The sequence below is a fragment of the Taudactylus pleione genome, unplaced genomic scaffold (assembly GCF_031769625.1).
Source record: "Taudactylus pleione unplaced genomic scaffold, aTauple2 ptg001874l, whole genome shotgun sequence".
In the NCBI taxonomy this organism is placed as follows: Eukaryota; Metazoa; Chordata; class Amphibia; order Anura; family Myobatrachidae; genus Taudactylus; species Taudactylus pleione.
The window spans coordinates 621362-640000 of NW_028286271.1; the positions used below are offsets into that span (position 1 = coordinate 621362).

General features: G+C 48.7%; 1 protein-coding gene across 1 annotated transcript in view; it reads left to right on the forward strand.

Annotated features, from left to right (window-relative positions):
• The window catches only part of WDR25 (WD repeat domain 25), a 145005-nt gene that overhangs the window by 77306 nt on the left and 49060 nt on the right, over nt 1-18639 (forward strand). Inside the window, exon 4 of the mRNA XM_088465149.1 lies at nt 13542-13672. Coding sequence (XP_088321275.1) covers nt 13542-13672 — 131 coding nt within the window. The remainder of the gene's footprint in view (nt 1-13541; nt 13673-18639) is intronic.

Genomic DNA, 18639 nt, shown 5'->3' on the forward strand with positions numbered 1-18639 from the left:
GATATTTGTGCCCTAGGTTGAAATTCTAAGCTACTTAACATTACAAATTAATGGAACACCCCCAAACTATGTTAGGAGGTCAAACTCTGTTAAACTACTTAAATATATTACCGGTTCAATTATTCCAGTTTTTATTGGAAATTATGCTGTGTAATGTCTCAATGTACTCCATTGAGAGGGGGGGGGTAGTAGCGGGGGGGTAAAAAATCGGTAATCAGAGTCCCACTACCTTATTAAAAATTATACCATAGCTCTGCCTCCCCACTCACTCATAAACATCATCCCGAAATCTTCAGGTTACAATCCCAGATCTGCAAAGCCCCCTGTCAATGATTAAAAACCCTGAACTTTCTCCCCACATCTTCTTAAATATCAGAATAGCTAATCGCTCTGATTGGTGCATAGTTACGGCCATCCACCAATCAGTGCATGAATACATCCCACCACTGTGATTGGTGGATGGCGGGAACCATTAACCATTCAGCATCGCACAGCGGCACCCCACTGACTGTGACAGGCAGAAGTATGCTGCCCGACCGCTCTTATTGTATTTACAAACACAATTGGAGCAGCCGGGGGAGCTCCCTCTGCCTGCATGCCCCCAGGCCAGTCTGTCCGTGGCAGCTTGTGTTGTCCGCAGAGGGGGATGATTTCCAGGTACTGCGTGCACTTCTCGAGTAGGGCTCGGAACGGGTTGCATGCGCTACTGGGGTAGGAGTGGGCTGGTCCCCGAGTGCCTGGGCCTGGTACTCCAATCCCGTCAGTCCCCCACCGATGGCGGCGCTGAGGCACAGCATAGCGGGGACTACTACTGGGGCCACTGCATAAGAGGGACTACTACTGGGGGCACTGCATTAAAGGGGGACCACTACTGGGAACACTGTAGAAGGGGCACTACTACATGGGGCACTGCATAAGGGGGACTCCTACTGGGAACAATGTATAAGGGGCACTACTGGGATCACTGCATAGGGAGGACCACTACTGGGAAAACTTTTTAAGGGGCACTACTGAGGTCACTGCATAAGGGACACTACAGGGGGCATGGTATAAGGGTGCACTATTTTCATATTTTGGCCTCTTCACTACCACAATGGCTTTGAAATGAAACAAACAAGATGTGCTTTAACTGCAGACTTTCAGATTTAATTTGAGGGTAATTACATCCAAATCAGGTGAACGGTGTAGGAATTACAACGGTTTCTATATGTGTTTCCCACTTTTTATGGGGCCAAAAGTGATGGGACAAACTAAACAATCCTAAATCTAACTTTCACTTTTTAATGCTTTGTTGCAAATCCTTTGCAGGCAATTACAGCCTGAAGTCTGGAATGCATAGACATCACCAGATGCTGGGTTTCATCCCTGGTAATGCTCTGCCAGCCTCTACTGCAAATGTCTTCAGTTCCTGCTTGTTCTTGGGGCATTTTCCCTTTTTAGCCTTAAAAAACTCTTTGGTTGATTTTACAGTAAGCTTCGGGTCATTGTCCATCTGCATTGTGAAGCGCCGTCCAATGAGTTCTGAAGCATTTGACTGAATATGAGCATATAATATTGGCCAAAACACTTCAGAATTCATTCTGCTGCTTTTGTCAGCAGTCACATCATCAATAAATACAAGGGAACCAGTTCCATTGGCAGCCATACATGCCCACGCCATGACACTACCACCACCATGCTTCACTGATGAGGTTGTATGTTTTGGATCATGAGCAGTTCCTTTCCTTCTCCATACTCTTCTCTTCCCATCACTCTGGTACAAGTTGATCTTTGTCTCATCTCTCCATAGGATGTTGTTCCAGAACTGTAATGGCTTTTTTTAGATGTTGTTTGGCAAACTCTAATCTGGTCTTCCTGTTTTTGAGGGTCACCAATGGTTTACATCTTGTGGTGAACCCTCTATATTCACTCATGTGAAGTCTTCTCTTGATTGTTGACTTTGACACACATACACCTACCTCCTGGAGAGTGTTCTTGATTTGGCCAACTGTTGTGAAGGGGTTTTTCTTCACCAGGGAAATAATTCTTCTGTCATCCACCACAGTTGTTTTCTGTGGTCTTCCGGGTCTTTTGTTGTTGCTGAGCTCTCCGGTGTATTCTTTCTTTTTAAGAATGTTCCAAACAGTTGATTTGGTCACACCTAATGTTTTTGCTATCTCTCTGATGGGTTTGTTTTGATTTTTCAGCCTAATGATGGCTTGCTTCACTGATAGTGACGCTCTTTGGATCTCATATTGAGAGTCGACAGCAACTGATTCCAAATGCAAATGTCACACCTAGAATCAACTCCAGACCTTTTACCTGCTTAATTGATAATGAAATAACGAGGGAATAGCCCACACCTGTCCATGAAATAGCTTTTGAGTTGATAGTCCCATTACTTTTGGCCCCTTTAAAAAGTTGGAGGCACATATAGAAACCGTTGTAATTCCTACACCGTTCACCTGATTTGGATGTAATTACCCTTAAATTAAATCTGAAAGTCTGCAGTTAAAGCACATATTGTTTGTTTCATTTCAAAGCCATTGTGGTGGTGAATAGAGGACAAAATATGAAAATTCTGTCAATGTCAATGTCCCAATATTTATGCACCTGACTGTATGTATGTATGTATGTGTGTATATATATATATATATATATATATATATATATATATATATATAATATTAGTGTCTTGCAAAAGTATTCACCCCCTTTGCATTTTTCATGTTTTGTTGCCTCACAATCTGGAATTAAATGGATTTCATTCGTAGAACATGCCTACAACTGTGAAGTTGTGGGGTTTTTTTATATTGTGAAACAAACAACATTTGGGACAACATAACAGAAAACTTCAGCGTGCATAACTATTCACCCTCCTAAAGTCAGTACTTTGTCGAGCCACCTTTTGCGGCAATTACAGTTGCAAGTCGCTTTGGATTAGTCTCTATGAGCTTGTCACATCTTGCCCCTGGGATTTTTACCCATTCCTCAAGGCAAAACTGCTCCAGCTCCTTCATGTTGGATGGTTTCCGCTTGTGAACAGCAATCTTCAAGTCTGACCACAGATTCTCAGTTGGATTGAGATCTGGGCTGTGACTAGGCCATTCCAACACACTTAAATGTTTCCCCTTACACCACTCGAGTGTTGCTTTAGCAGTATGCTTCGGGTCATTGTCCTGCTGGAAGGTGATCCTCCGTCCCAGTCTCAAATCACAGGCAGACCGAAACAGGTTTTGCTTAAGAATATCCCTGTATTTAGCACCATCCATCTTTCCCTCGACTCCAATCAGTTTCCCAGTCCCTGCTGCTGAAAAACATCCCCACAGCATGATGCTGCCACCACCATGTGTCACTGTGGGGATGGTGTTCTTGGGGTGATGGGATGTGTTGGGTTTGCGCCAGACATAGCGTTTTCCTTGGTGGCCGAAAGGTTCAATTTTAGTCTCATCTGACCAGAGCACCTTCCTCCATACATTTGGGGAGTCGCCCACATGCCTTTTGGCAAACTCAAATCGTGTCTTCTTATTTTTATCACTAAGTAATGGCTTTTTTCTGGCCACTCTTCCATAAAGCCCAGCTCTATGGAGTGTACGGCTTATTGTGGTCACATGCACAGATACACCAGTCTCTGCTGTGGAACTCTGCAGCTCCTTCAGGGTTACCTTTAGTCTCTGTGCTGCCTCTCTGATTAATGCCCTCCTTGCCTCATCTGTGAGTTTTGGTGGGCGGCCCTCTCTTGGCAGGTTTGTTGTGATACCATGTTCTTTCCATTTGATGATAGATTTGATGGTGCTCTGGGGGATCATCAAAGATTTGGATATGTTTTTTATAACCCAACCCAGAATTGTACTTCTCAACAACTTTGTCGTCCCTGACGTGTTTGGAGAGCTCCTTGGTCTTCATGGTGTGATGCCTCTTGCTTAGTGGTGTTGCAGCCTCTGGGGCCTTTCAGAAAAGGTGTGTTTATACTGATAGATCTTGTGAATTAGATGTCACACAGGGGGACTTCATTTCACTAATTATGTGACTTCTGAAGGTAATTGGTTGCACCAGAACTTTTGAGGGGCTTCATAGCAAAGGGGGTGATTACATATGCACATGACAATATTTAGAATTTTATTTATAAAGATTCTTTTTTCTATATATATTTTTCTCATTTCACTTCACCAAATTAGACTATTTTGTGCAGATCCATCACATAAAATTCAGATAAAAAAATAAATTACAGGTTGTAATTCAACAAAAAAGGTAAAAAGCCAAGGGCTGTGAATACTTTTGCAAGGCACTATGTGTGTATGTATGTATGTATGTATAATTTCCAACACTGGCTTGGCACTCAAAACCAACATAAATACCGGTGCCCGGTACAGCAGCAGAGCGGCAGCACTAGAAGGTAAATAAACCAACAAGACAGAGTCACGGAGCCGCTATTAGGTTTCTACGTTTCAGTCTTCAACAGCACTTATCTATATACACTAAGACTCACCCCAAGTGTGCTGCAGCCGGAGTCCATGTGCGCAGCATGAAGCGTCAGCGGAGGTGACGTCAGCCGCTCACAGAAGTTACCAGGCAACAGTAAGCAATGAGTGACCATCACCAATATACAAGAAAATAACATGGTCTATACAGCAAGTATGCAATAGCTCAAAATGAAGTAAATAACACTACAGTATTTCAATATAGAAGAAAATTACAGTAAGTTTGTCATCGAGATAAATGGTAATTAAATTAAACCTGCAAAAGAGAGATTTTCATTCATGCCATAAGGTTGAACTGAATTCAAAGCATTAAGCCTGGTAACAGGGTCTTTGCCCTGTCACATCCTCTAAGACACATCATTTTGTACCGCAGTGTTGAAAGGGAATGTCTGTGTTCCACAAAATGTCTCACCAAAAGCTGCCCATTATCCTTACCCTCCAGGGCTTGTCTAATGGACGACCAAGTAACTCAAGAAGAAATGTATGATCGGGACCTGTGAAGAAATGGTTGTTAGTTATGAGTTGTTTAGTGGCTACAATATCTCTACCATGTGGGATATTGGTATAAAGGCTAACGATGTCAATCGTACATAGCCAACAATCAAGAGGAATATCCTGTTTCTACTTCAGGGTCCATAGGGGGTCCACAGGGTTGACCTTGGGGTATAGTTGGATCTGGATCCATGGGCACCACGCAGTTAAAGCTTTGCTGCTCCCTGGATGCACTTGGGTCCGTCCTCCTCTATACCCCGCCCCGGCCACAGGCACCTCTGTTTTAGTTGGTGCCCAGCCGGAGTCGGGTCACCCTGCGCAGTGGGGCTGCATAAGCAGCCCCTAAGCTTTATTCTTTATTTAAAAAAAAAAAAAAAGATTTTATTATTTTATTTTTACTGTCTTCAGAGCGGCAGCATCAGACTGTCCATCTGGACGTCTATGCTGCCGCTCCAACAGCCCCGCTGGCGCTGCGACGCCGGTACTGATCCGGGGATCGCAGCGGGACCCCGGAGTCAGTGCTAGCGTGGCTCCGGGACCACCCAAGGACTGCTGCCGGACTGAAGGGGCCAGGTAAGCCGCGTGCAGCGCTGTCAGCGCTGCACGCGGGGAAAATGCAGTCTTTATGCCGCCGGTCTCTGGGGACAGACTGGCGGCGCTAGTAGCGGCGGTGGGCTCCCCCTCTTCAGGAATACCCCACGTGTCCGCTGGCCCCCGGGGTGTAAGTACCGGCGGGGAACCGGCTTCCCCGGGGGTTTAGTACTAGCAGGGGAGGCAGCCTTCCCTGCTTCAGCGCTCCTCCCCTCAGCCCAGCGCGCCTTCTCATGTGTGCTGGCGTCGCTGGGCTGTTCTCACTCGGCCACTCCTCCTCAGAGCTCTCCGGCGGCCATCTTCCTCAGGCAGCATAGCAGAGCTCCCAGGCAGGCTTCCAGTGGACCAGTCCCCCTGCGTACCTCTCCCCCTGCAAAGGACAGTGTTCGCAGCGCTATAGCCCTCCCAGACACTGAATCTTGGAGGTTGATTGTAGCGGAAGGTGCAGTGAGTAATACTTCTCTGCATGGTATGTGACTTTTGCTAGTGCTGCTGTCTGTGCTTATTTTCTACTTACTGTCAGCTTTTTACCTATCCCTTTCCTTCTCCTACGGCCCGCAGGTGCGTGGGGGAGGGGTGTTCTTTCTGTGTACCTCACTTATATAAATCTACGTATTTGTGAGGTCCGTCACATACTGCAGTGTGCTCCTCAGTACCATATTGTGGGCTGTTTGGGTTGCATACTTGGGAGTGCGTGGGTGTTATACGCCTTACCTCGTTTCGGTGAGACATTTTTTTTTTGCAAAAAAGTTTGTGTCATGTCTGATGAGGGGAATGAGCGCTCCGAGGCTCCTGTGTTGTTTTCCTGCCGACGCTGTTCGGCAGGGGTTGACGGGGCAGAATTGTCTGAGGACGGTCTGTGCGGGTGGTGCCAGTTGGTACCTGGACCCTCTAAACCCCCGGTGGCGCAGGATCCTCCGTGGGCGATGTTTACGCAAGTGCTGGCGTCAATCGCGGACCGACTTGCGGTCCCGACTGCGGCCCCTTCTAGGGCGTTGCCCCAGCCTACCATGCCCCGTTCCCCCGGGGTGACTCGTCTGGTGCAGTCTCCTCCCGGGTCTCAGACTGTGGGTCCTTATGCGGGTTTGCCGGTATACGTGCAAACCCCCACGGGGCCGCAGCAGTCGATGGTACCTTTTCAGGGGTATCCTCAGGCAGTACCCCCGCCTTGGGTGGACGTCCTCTCCAGCTCTGTTCAGAGTCTGGCGGCTTCGTCATCGGCTTTTCAACATATGTTGCACAGTGATTTGCCCCCACGGGCGTCCAAGCGTTCCGTTCCGGCCTCACTGGCGGCTCAGTTCACGGATGTGTCTTCGGATGACTGGGAGATCCATGAAGACTCTGACTCGGATGCTGGGGCCCAGGAGATGGAGGCTAAGTCTTCCATTAATGTGCCAGCATTGGTTAGGGCGGTGCGGGCCATCCTTCACATTGAGGAGGATGTGCCCGCCCCCAGGTCAAAATACCCAAATTTTAAAAAGGCCAAGGTAGCTTCGACGGTTTTTCCCCTGTCCGATCAATTGACGGATCATATGGCAGGGGCCTGGCAGTTGCCCAGCAAGAGGTTCCAACCGCAGAAGCGGTTGGCTTCGAACTATCCGTTTCCGGAGGCTCATTGCAGGAAGTGGGAAACTCCTCCAGCGGTGGATTCCCACGTTATCCGCTTAATTAAAAGCGCTACGCTGCCTTTGCGTCAATCTCCTCCCTGATGGATCCCACGGACAGGAAGGTGGAGACTTGTTTGAAGTCTATTTACTCTCTCTCGGGGGCGGTGGCCCGTCCGTCCATGGCCATCTCTTGGGTGGCTAAGGCCATCGAGAGCTGGGCCAATGCTTTGGAGGATACCTTTCCGGAAGATGCTCCGGAGATCCAGAGAGCGTTGATAGGTCAAATGAGGGATGCGGCTTCCTACATTGGGGAAGCATCGTTAGACGCAAGCCTGCTAACCTCTCGGGTGTCGGCTGCAGCTGTGTCGGCGCGTCGGTCCTTGTGGCTGAGGTCTTGGAGAGCTGACGCTGACTCCAAAAAGGGACTGGAGGCCTTACTTTTAATGGGGAGTTGCTTTTTGGTCCAGACTTGGACAAAATTGTGGACACTCTGGCTAAGTCTAAATCAGCCTTCCTCCCTTCGGCTTCTGCTCCTACCAAGGTATGGAGGTCTGCTTTTCGGTCCTTTCGGGTTCAGGGCAAGGCAAAAGGTCAGTCCTTCCCGAGGCAGTCGACGACCAAGGCCGCTTCTAAGCCCAAGAAGCAGCCCTGGAGTGCCAGGCGCCCTTCTTCCAAGCAGGAGGATAAACCTTCTGCCTGATGGGACGGGCCTCTCTCTGGGGGACCCCAGAGTGGGAGGCCGACTTCTTCTATTTGCCCAGTGCTGGCACAACACCATCACGGATGCCTGGGTTCGAGAAGTGGTCTCCCAGGGGTACGCCCTGTCTTTTCGGCACAGACCGCCCCACCAGTTTTTCTGCACGAGTCCTTCTCAGGATACGATGAAGTCTTTACAGATTCAGGAAGCTATAGAGTCCTTGCTGACAGCAGGGGTCATTGTTCCCGTTCCTCAATTACAACGAGGGATGGGGTTCTATTCTTCTCTGTTTCTGGTGCGGAAACCCAATGGTTCTCATCGCCCTATCCTCAACTTGAAGTCTCTGAACAAATTCCTCAGAGTTCCCAAGTTCAGGATGGAAACGTTACGTTCCATCATTCTGGCGATGGAACCGGGGGATTACATGGTGTCCCTGGATATCCAGGACGCCTACCTCCATGTTCCGATAGCACCTTCGCACCAGCGGTATCTGAGGTTCGCTATCCTTCAACACCATTACCAGTTCCGGGCGCTACCCTTTGGTCTCTCCACGGCACCGAGGGTGTTCACGAAGATTATGGCGGTCATGGCCGCACATCTTCGGAACCAGAATGTACGGCTACTACCGTATCTGGACGACCTCCTGTTTCTGGCGAGTTCCCCGGAGGTACTGCTTCATCATCTCCACTTGACGGTCGCTTGCCTGCAAGCGCACGGGTGGCTGATAAATTGGAAAAAGTCCTCCCTGATTCCATCTCAGCGGATGGTTCATTTGGGAGCCCTGCTAGATTCTCGGCAGCAAAGGATCTTCCTGACCCCGGAGAAGGTCTCCTCCCTGCAGCTGAGGATACACAGTTGCCTGAGCAGTTGCCGCCTGTCGGTCCATTCGGCTATGAGGGTTTTTTGGGCTCCATGGTGTCAACATTCGACATGGTGGAATTTGCCCAGTTCCATTCCCGGACTCTGCAGGGGCTGATTCTATCGGAATGGAACGGGTTACCTCACCGGATCCGCTCTCAGTTGCTGGTGTTGTCCCCGGAGGTTCGGCAGTCTTTGGCTTGGTGGCTTCAGACAGCTCATCTGGTCGAGGGGCGTCCCTTTTGGATCCCGGACTGGGTCCTGCTCACGACGGATGCCAGTCTTCGGGGTTGGGGGGCAGTGACCGGCTCGTTGTCACTTCAGGGTCGTTGGTCTGCGGAAGAAGCTCTTCTTCCCATCAACATTCTGGAACTGCGGGCGGTTTATCGGGCCCTGCAGTCGTCCGGTCCCGCTCTTTACGGACAGCCGGTTCAGGTGCAGTCCGACAACGCCACCACGGTGGCGTATATCAACCACCAAGGAGGAACTCGAAGTCGGGCAGCAATGTCGGAGGTGTCTCGCATCCTTGCTTGGGCGGAGTGTCACATTCCAGCGATCTCGGCAGTCTTCATTCCCGGAGTCCTCAATTGGGAGGCGGACTTCCTCAGCCGTCACGACGTGCATCCCGGGGATTGGTCGCTTCACCCAGAGGTGTTTCAGCTACTCGTGGACAGGTGGGGGCTGCCGGAGCTGGACTTGATGGCCTCCCGTCACAATCACAAGTTGCCCGTTTACGGGTCAAGGACAAGAGACGCAGGCGCCAGTCTGGTAGACGCGCTGTCGGTGAAATGGACGTTTCACCTGGCGTATCTGTTTCCTCCGATATCCTTACTTCCTCGGGTTCTGCGGAAATTCAAGTAGGACGGCGGCACGCTCGTGCTGGTTGCTCCGGCGTGGCCCAGACGTCCTTGGTACTCCGATCTGAGGTGTCTCTCCATCGACGCTCCGTACCTTCTTCCTCAGCATCGGGACCTGTTGTCTCAAGGGCCCTGCCTTTACCCGGATCTGGGTCGGCTGTCTTTGACGGCGTGGCTCTTGAGACAGCCGACTTGAGGTCTAGGGGTTTCTCCAGTTCAGTCATTGGTACCATGCTTAGGGCACGCAAGCCTGCCTCTGCACGGATTTACCACAGGGTGTGGCGCACTTACTTTCAGTGGTGTGAATCCAGAAACTATGATCCTCAGGTGTTCCGGGTTTCCAGAATCTTGGAGTTCCTTCAATCAGGTTTGGACCTCGTCTTACGCCTGGCCTCTCTGAAGGTTCATGTGTCTGCATTGTCCGTGTGGTTTCAGCGACGGATTGCTACACTACCGGATGTTCACACCTTTTTCCAGGGTGTTCTCAGGATACAGCCTCCCTTCGTGCCTCCTGTGGCTCCTTGGGACTTGGCGGTGGTGCTACAGGTCTTGCAGGGTCATCTTTTTGAGCCTCTTGAGGTGGTGGACCTCAAGTGGCTGACGTTCAAGACCGTTTTTCTCCTAGCAATTGCTTCTGCCAGGAGGGTGTCAGAGTTGGGGGCGCTTTCCTGTCGCCCTCCTTTTCTGATTTTTCATCAGGACAGAGCGGTGCTCCGCACTCGTCCTGAGTTTTTGCCCAAAGTGGTCTCGAAGTTCCACATTAATCAGGAACTTGTTGTGCCAGCTTTTCAGTCGCCTGATCTTTCAGCTGGTGAGGCTTCCTTAGATGTAGTCCGGGCACTTAGAATCTATGTGGATCGGACTGCTTCGGTTAGGAAGTCGGATTCTTTGTTTGTCCTCTTCGGTTTTAACAAGAGGGGTTGGCCTGCCAACAAGCAAACGTTAGCCCGTTGGCTTCGTTCCGTTATTTGTGAGGCTTATGCACAGGAGGGTTTACCTGTGCCAGCCTCTGTTAAGGCTCATTCCACTCGTTCTGTGGGTCCCTCTTGGGCTGCTAGACGTGGCGCCTCCACTGTTCAGCTGTGTAAGGCGGCCACTTGGTCTTCAATTCAAACGTTTTTGAGGTTCTATGCGTTTGACACCTTCGCCTCTCAGGATGCATCCTTCGGGCGCGGGTACTCCTTTCAGCACAGGAGCGTCCCCGCCGTTAGTTGAACTGCTTTGAGACATCCCCAAGGTCAACCCTGTGGACCCCCTATGGACCCTGAAGTAGAAAACAAGAGATATGGTAAGAACTTACCTTTGTTATCTCTGTTTCTACGAAGTCCATAGGGTCCACAGGGCGCCCGCCCTGAAGCACCTGGCTTCAAATGGGCTGTGTGGCTGGTCACCGGTTTTCCGTCTCCCATTTCTGTGAGTATGGTTTCTTGTGTGTTCCAGTCTTCCTTCTTTCTGTTTAGTCTCCTCCTCCGGCCTTAGCTGCTTACCAACTGAGGTGCCTGTGGCCGGGGCGGGGTATAGAGGAGGACGGACCCAAGTGCATCCTGGGAGCAGCAATGCTTTAACTGCGTGGTGCCCATGGATCCAGATCCAACTATACCCCAAGGTCAACCCTGTGGACCCTATGGACTTCGTAGAAACAGAGATAACAAAGGTAAGTTCTTACCATATCTCTTGTTATCTTCTGTATCTTTTTCAGAATAGAGGTAATGTTCTTAAGATATGTACCCTCAGCTTGGATCACAGGTTGTAAGAAGAAGTCAATGTACCTTGCAACATTGTAGAATAAGGAATCCCTTGCCGAAATTATCGACCTCCCAGGTGGTTTGTGGGGATCCTTGTGCAATTTGGGCAGTGTTTAAAACTCTGGGACTTAGGGTGACTCAGGTAGTAGTGCTTCGAGTGTACTTTATGTTATTACATTTATCTACTGCTAATGGCAAGGTTTCAGCCAGTTTTAAAGACAGTAGTTGGGTCTGAGGGAAGTTTCTTATACACGGCTGAGTCAGCCAGTTGTCTGTAGGCTTCCAGTGTGTAATCTGTCGGATCCTGCACAGTGATGCCACCGCCTTTGTCCACGGGGAGAATTACTATGTCTTTATCAGCGCCGAGTGTCTTTAGTGCCAACATCTCTTTCCTCGACTAATTAGGATGCTTCTTTCCCAGGGTATTGCATTTATCAATGGTGTTTTCCATGATCTTGGTAAAGCTCTTAATGGCGGAATTTTGAGAATTCGGATCAAATGTAGATTTGATTTTGTTCGGACATTTGTCTGTACTTGGGGTGATTCTTAGTGGATATAGGTTCCGGCTGCAGCGCACTTGGGGTGATTCTTAGTGGATATAGGTTCCGGCTGCAGCGCACTAGGGGTGATTCTTAGTGGATATAGGTTCCGGCTGCAGCGTACTTGGGGTGATTCTTAGTGGATATAGTTCCGGCTGCAGCGCACTAGGGGTGATTCTTAGTGGATATAGGTTCCGGCTGCAGCGCACTTGGGGTGATTCTTAGTGTATATAGGTTCCGGCTGCAGCACACTTGGGGTGATTCTTAGTGGATATAGGTTCCGGCTGCAGCGCACTTGGGGTGATTCTTAGTGGATATAGATAAGTGCTGGTTACTTGTGTTCTGTATTCCTGATGGAAATCTGTTGAAGACTGAAATGTTGAAACCTAATAGCGGCTCCGTGACTCTGTCTTGTTTTATTTACCTTCTAGTGCCGCCGCTGTGGGGGCATGCCTTCCAACACCCCACCCCCTCACCGTGGCGACACTGCGCCCATTATGGAGACGCCCCGCACACACTGCGCCCATTATAGATACGCCCCTGCCCCGCACACACTGCGCCCATTATAGATACGCCCCTGCCCCGCACACACTGCGCCCATTATAGATACGCCCCTACCCCGCACACACAGCGCCCATTATAGATATGCCCCCCTGCCCCGCACACACAGCGCCCATTATAGATACGCCCCTGCCCCGCACACACCGCGCCCATTATAGATACGCCCCTACCCCGCACACACAGCGCCCATTATAGATATGCCCCCCTGCCCCACACACACAGCGCCCATTATAGATACGCCCCTGCCCTGCACACACTGCGCCCATTATAGATACGCCCCTGCCCCGCACACACTGCGCCCATTATAGATACGCCCCTACCCCGCACACACAGCGCCCATTATAGATATGCCCTCCTGCCCCGCACACACAGCGCCCATTATAGATACGCCCCTGCCCTGCACACACTGCGCCCATTATAGATACGCGCCCCTGCCCCGCACACACTGCGCCCATTATTGATACGCCCCACGCACACTGCGCCCATTATAGATACGCCCCTGCCCGCGCACACTGAGCCCATTATAGATACGCCCCTGGTTGGAAGGTATGGGGTGTACATGTATGTTTGTACCCTTCTGCATTCGGCCTCCCTCTTTTTGTTTGCAGGTTGGTAATCAGGATTGCAGCAGTTACATTAGCTGAGATAATAGGAACAGTGAATACAGATGTGTTGAGGGGATTGTTACATCATAAAATGTCACTGTGAACACAAATTGTAATTAGGGTACAAAATCTTGTTAGATTACAGTGAGCTGGTAGTGACGTGCAGCAGGTTACATGGAGCAATCTGTCTCCGCTGTCAGACGGATGACAAAGGTTTTGTTAATAAAATGTTTGTGCGTAGCGCTGATAATTCCATACATAATTACATCTCTGTCAGTGTTGTTATGGTAACCATGTTCTCTCCCCTGTAATATCCAATGCTATTTTCCATAGGGAAATTAAGGAAATCTGTTTCCTTGTTCTGTGTTGTACAGTAAAACGGAGAATGTTTGCAATTTACTCTTAATTAGGTGTTTGGCCGCAAAAGAGGAACCCGAATTTACACATGTCCTGTTTTAAAAATGAAATAGGGAGGTTCTTCAAGTTATTCATTTGCGTAGTAATAATAATAATAATAATTTATTTGTAGGACAGCACCTGTTCAGTGTGAAGAATGAATGTAAGATCAGCAGTGTCCGGTTTAATCCAAGTGATCCCAATACTTTTATTTGTGGGGGATTTTCTCCGATGATTACAGCCTGGGATGTGCGCACAGATAAGGTACGGCACCATCATGGTAATCTGCGTACAGACGCTACTATTGCGCTTACCTCATGCATCAGCAGCTACTAGATGCTAAAGACTACGTGAAATGTCCTGGTGGTGGTCTTGCTAATTGCTAGTCTTATGAGACCCCCAAATATTCTTTGTAAACTTTGTTGGTTGTATATCTCAAAAGTAGAATGTAATTTGTCTAGTTCACTTATGTGCAAAACTATTTTGCCCCCACTACTACTGGGCACAATGTTGGCACAGTTGTAAGCATCGCTGCCTCAGCCCTGGGGTCATGGGTTATATTTTGGCTAGAGCCATATGTGTGTGGACTTTGTATGTTCTCTGTATTTGCTATGATTTCCTTCCACATTACACAGACATACTGGTAGGTGATGTCACTGCTTACAAGAAATAAAGTCTAGTATGTGAATATCTGTGCGGTAAGGAATACAGATTGTAAGCTTCACTGGTGTGAGTGACTGGTGTGAGTGACTGGTGTGAGTGACTGGTGTGAGTGACTGGTGTGAGTGACTGGTGTGAGTGACTGGTGTGAGTGACTGGTGTGAGTGACTGTTGCGAGTTACTGTTACAGTGACTGGTGCGAGTGACTGGTGCGAGTGACTGGTGCGAGTGACTGGTGCGAGTGACTGGTGTGAGTGACTGGTGCGAGTTACTGTTGCGAGATACTGTTACAGTGACTGGTGCGAGTGACGTGGAGTGACTGGTGCGAGTGACTGGTGCGAGTGACGTGGAGTGACTGGTGCGAGTGACGTGGAGTGACTGGTACAGTGACTGGTGCGAGTGACTTGTAGTGACTGGTGCGAGTTACTGTTGCAGTGACTGGTGCGAGTGACGTGTAGTGACTGGTGTGAGTGACTGGTGCGAGTGTCGTGTAGTGACTGGTACAGTGACTGGTGCGAGTGTCGTGTAGTGACTGGTGCGAGTGTCGTGTAGTGACTGGTACAGTGACTGGTGCGAGTGTTGTGTAGTGACTGGTACAGTGACTGGTGCGAGTGACGTGTAGTGACTGGTACAGTGACTAGTGCGAGTGTCGTGTAGTGACTGGTACAGTGACTGGTGCGAGTGTCGTGTAGTGACTGGTACAGTGACTGGTGCGAGTGACGTGTAGTGACTGGTACAGTGACTGGTGCGAGTGTCGTGTAGTGACTGGTACAGTGACTGGTGCGAGTGACGTGTAGTGACTGGTGCGAGTTACTGGTGATTAAATATTCTCTGTAAAACACTGCAGTACATGTAGACACGTTGAGCTTGGAACAACAAACATTAGTTCAATGTTACAGTGCCTCTACTGATGTGTCCTCATACATCTAGCCTCAACACACCACGCAGCGCGACTTATCTGGTGAGTGAGCTGTCAGGTCATGTGCTACTCTGCTAGCGTCTGGCATCTTATGCAGAGAATGTGTCTAAATGGCAATGTGATGTGACTAGGATGCACCAGCAGACTACGCTGAGTAATGTGATATGTGACACCTGTATATCTGTGTGCTCCTGAGTCTGTATATGGGAGACTACGCTGAGTAATGTGATAGGTGACACCTGTATATCTGTGTGCTCCTGAGTCTGTATATAGGAGACGGCGCTGTGTAATGTGATATGTGACACCTGTATATCTGTGTGCTCCTTAGTCTGTATATGGGAGACTGCGCTGAGTAATGTGATATGTGACACCTGTATTGTGTGCACCTGAGTCTGTATATGGGAGACTGCGCTGAGTAATGTAATATGTGACACCTGTATATCTGTGTGCTCCTGAGTCTGTATATGGGAGATTGCGCTGAGTGATGTGATAGGTGACACCTGTATATCTGTGTGCTCCTGAGTCTGTATATGGGAGATTGCGCTGAGTGATGTGATAGGTGACACCTGTATATCTGTGTGCTCCTGAGTCTGTATATGGGAGACTACGCTGAGTGATGTGATATGTGACACCTGTATATCTATATGCTCCTGAGTCTGTATATGGGAGATTGCGCTGAGTGATGTGATAGGTGACACCTGTATATCTGTGTGCTCCTGAGTCTGTATATGGGAGACTACGCTGAGTGATGTGATAGGTGACACCTGTATATCTGTGTGCTCCTGAGTCTGTATATGGGAGACTGCGCTGAGTGATGTGATAGGTGACACCTGTATATCTGTGTGCTCCTGAGTCTGTATATGGGAGACTGCGCTGAGTAATGTGATAGGTGACACCTGTATATCTGTGTGCTCCTGAGTCTGTATATGGGAGACTGCGCTGAGTAATGTGATATGTGACACCTGTATATCTGTGTGCTCTGGAGTCTGTATATAGGAGACTGCGCTGAGTAATGTGATATGTGACACCTGTATATCTGTGTGCTCCTGAGTCTGTATATGGGAGACTGCGCTGAGTAATGTGATATGTGACACCTGTATATCTGTGTGCACCTGAGTCTGTATATGGGAGACTGCGCTGAGTAATGTAATATGTGACACCTGTATATCTGTGTGCTCCTGAGTCTGTATATGGGAGATTGCGCTGAGTGATGTGATAGGTGACACCTGTATATCTGTGTGCTCCTGAGTCTGTATATGGGAGACTACGCTGAGTGATGTGATAGGTGACACCTGTATATCTGTGTGCTCCTGAGTCTGTATATGGGAGACTGCGCTGAGTGATGTGATATGTGACACCTGTATATCTGTGTGCTGCTGAGTCTGTATATGGGAGACTACGCTGAGTGATGTGATATGTGACACCTGTATATCTGTGTGCTCCTGAGTCTGTATATGGGAGACTGCGCTGAGTAATGTGATAGGTGACACCTGTATATCTGTGTGCTCCTGAGTCTGTATATGGGAGACTGCGCTGAGTAATGTGATATGTGACACCTGTATATCTGTGTGCTCTGGAGTCTGTATATAGGAGACTGCGCTGAGTAATGTGATATGTGACACCTGTATATCTGTGTGCTCCTGAGTCTGTATATGGGAGACTGCGCTGAGTAATGTGATATGTGACACCTGTATATCTGTGTGCACCTGAGTCTGTATATGGGAGATTGCGCTGAGTGATGTGATAGGTGACACCTGTATATCTGTGTGCTCCTGAGTCTGTATATGGGAGACTACGCTGAGTGATGTGATAGGTGACACCTGTATATCTGTGTGCTCCTGAGTCTGTATATGGGAGACTGCGCTGAGTGATGTGATATGTGACACCTGTATATCTGTGTGCTGCTGAGTCTGTATATGGGAGACTACGCTGAGTGATGTGATATGTGACACCTGTATATCTGTGTGCTCCTGAGTCTGTATATGGGAGACTGCGCTGAGTAATGTGATAGGTGACACCTGTATATCTGTGTGCTCCTGAGTCTGTATATGGGAGACTGCGCTGAGTAATGTGATATGTGACACCTGTATATCTGTGTGCTCTGGAGTCTGTATATAGGAGACTGCGCTGAGTAATGTGATATGTGACACCTGTATATCTGTGTGCTCCTGAGTCTGTATATGGGAGACTGCGCTGAGTAATGTGATATGTGACACCTGTATATCTGTGTGCACCTGAGTCTGTATATGGGAGACTGCGCTGAGTAATGTAATATGTGACACCTGTATATCTGTGTGCTCCTGAGTCTGTATATGGGAGATTGCGCTGAGTGATGTGATAGGTGACACCTGTATATCTGTGTGCTCCTGAGTCTGTATATGGGAGACTACGCTGAGTGATGTGATAGGTGACACCTGTATATCTGTGTGCTCCTGAGTCTGTATATGGGAGATTGCGCTGAGTGATGTGATATGTGACACCTGTATATCTGTGTGCTCCTGAGTCTGTATATGGGAGATTGCGCTGAGTAATGTGATAGGTGACACCTGTATATCTGTGTGCTCTGGAGTCTGTATATAGGAGACTGCGCTGAGTAATGTGATATGTGACACCTGTATATCTGTGTGCTCCGGAGTCTGTATATCTGAGACTGTGCTGAGTCATGTGGTATGTAACACCTGTATATCTATGTGCTCCTGACACTGGAGTAAGTGTTACAGAGAACGTGGAAATGACCGTACTGTAGTAGCTCAGACACTGGAGTAAGGGTTACAGAGAACGTGGAAATGGTGCTAGGGAGTGTAAATGGAACAAATCTAAATGACCATATGAATTGTTTTATACACAATAGTATTTAATCTAAAGTAATAAATCCACAAAAGTATATATAAAAGCAATATTATCTAAAATACATATGTAAGTAATATCCATTCACCAGACTTATGCTGAAAGAAACTTTTTTTTAGTACTGCCGAATGAAGTCAGTGATGATTGCGGGGAATGGGTCTGTTCTACCGGCTGTCAGGTGCCTCATGTCACAATATCGACAGCAGCATCCCGATGGTTGGTATACTTACCCTCCCCCTTTCTCCCTCTAACCCCCCCTTATTGTAGCCTAACCCTCCCCACCCCGCACCCTAACCCTCCCCACTAGGCATGTGTAATTCTAACCTCCCCCCAAAACCTAACACTAACCCTGCTATGCTAACTAAACCTAATCCCCCCTGCGGCTAACACTAAGGGCGCCCCGGCTTACCTTGGTTCGGGCTGGCGTCCTTCTTTGTTCAGGTGTCGGTAATTCGATGCCTCTCTTAAGTCCTGTGTCGAAATTCAGCCTTGGGATTTGGACCGGCGGCATCGCGGTTGCCAGTCTCATATCTACGTCCTGTTTGTAGACATAATTACTGGTATCCAGAAATGTCCTTTAGGGAAGAGCAGTTACACTCAGTGGGACGATATTATAGCAACGAAAAGGTGATTTTTAGTGCTGTGTTTAGGGCCCCACAATAACAATAGATTCTCTTTAATCTAATAGCTTTGTGCAGCCAGATGCCCATATGATGGGCCCCACAGGTTCTGTATGCTGTGGAGGAACTTCCACCATAGTGGTGATAATGTGAGACCCCATATAATGCGTTCCGTGGACTCTTAC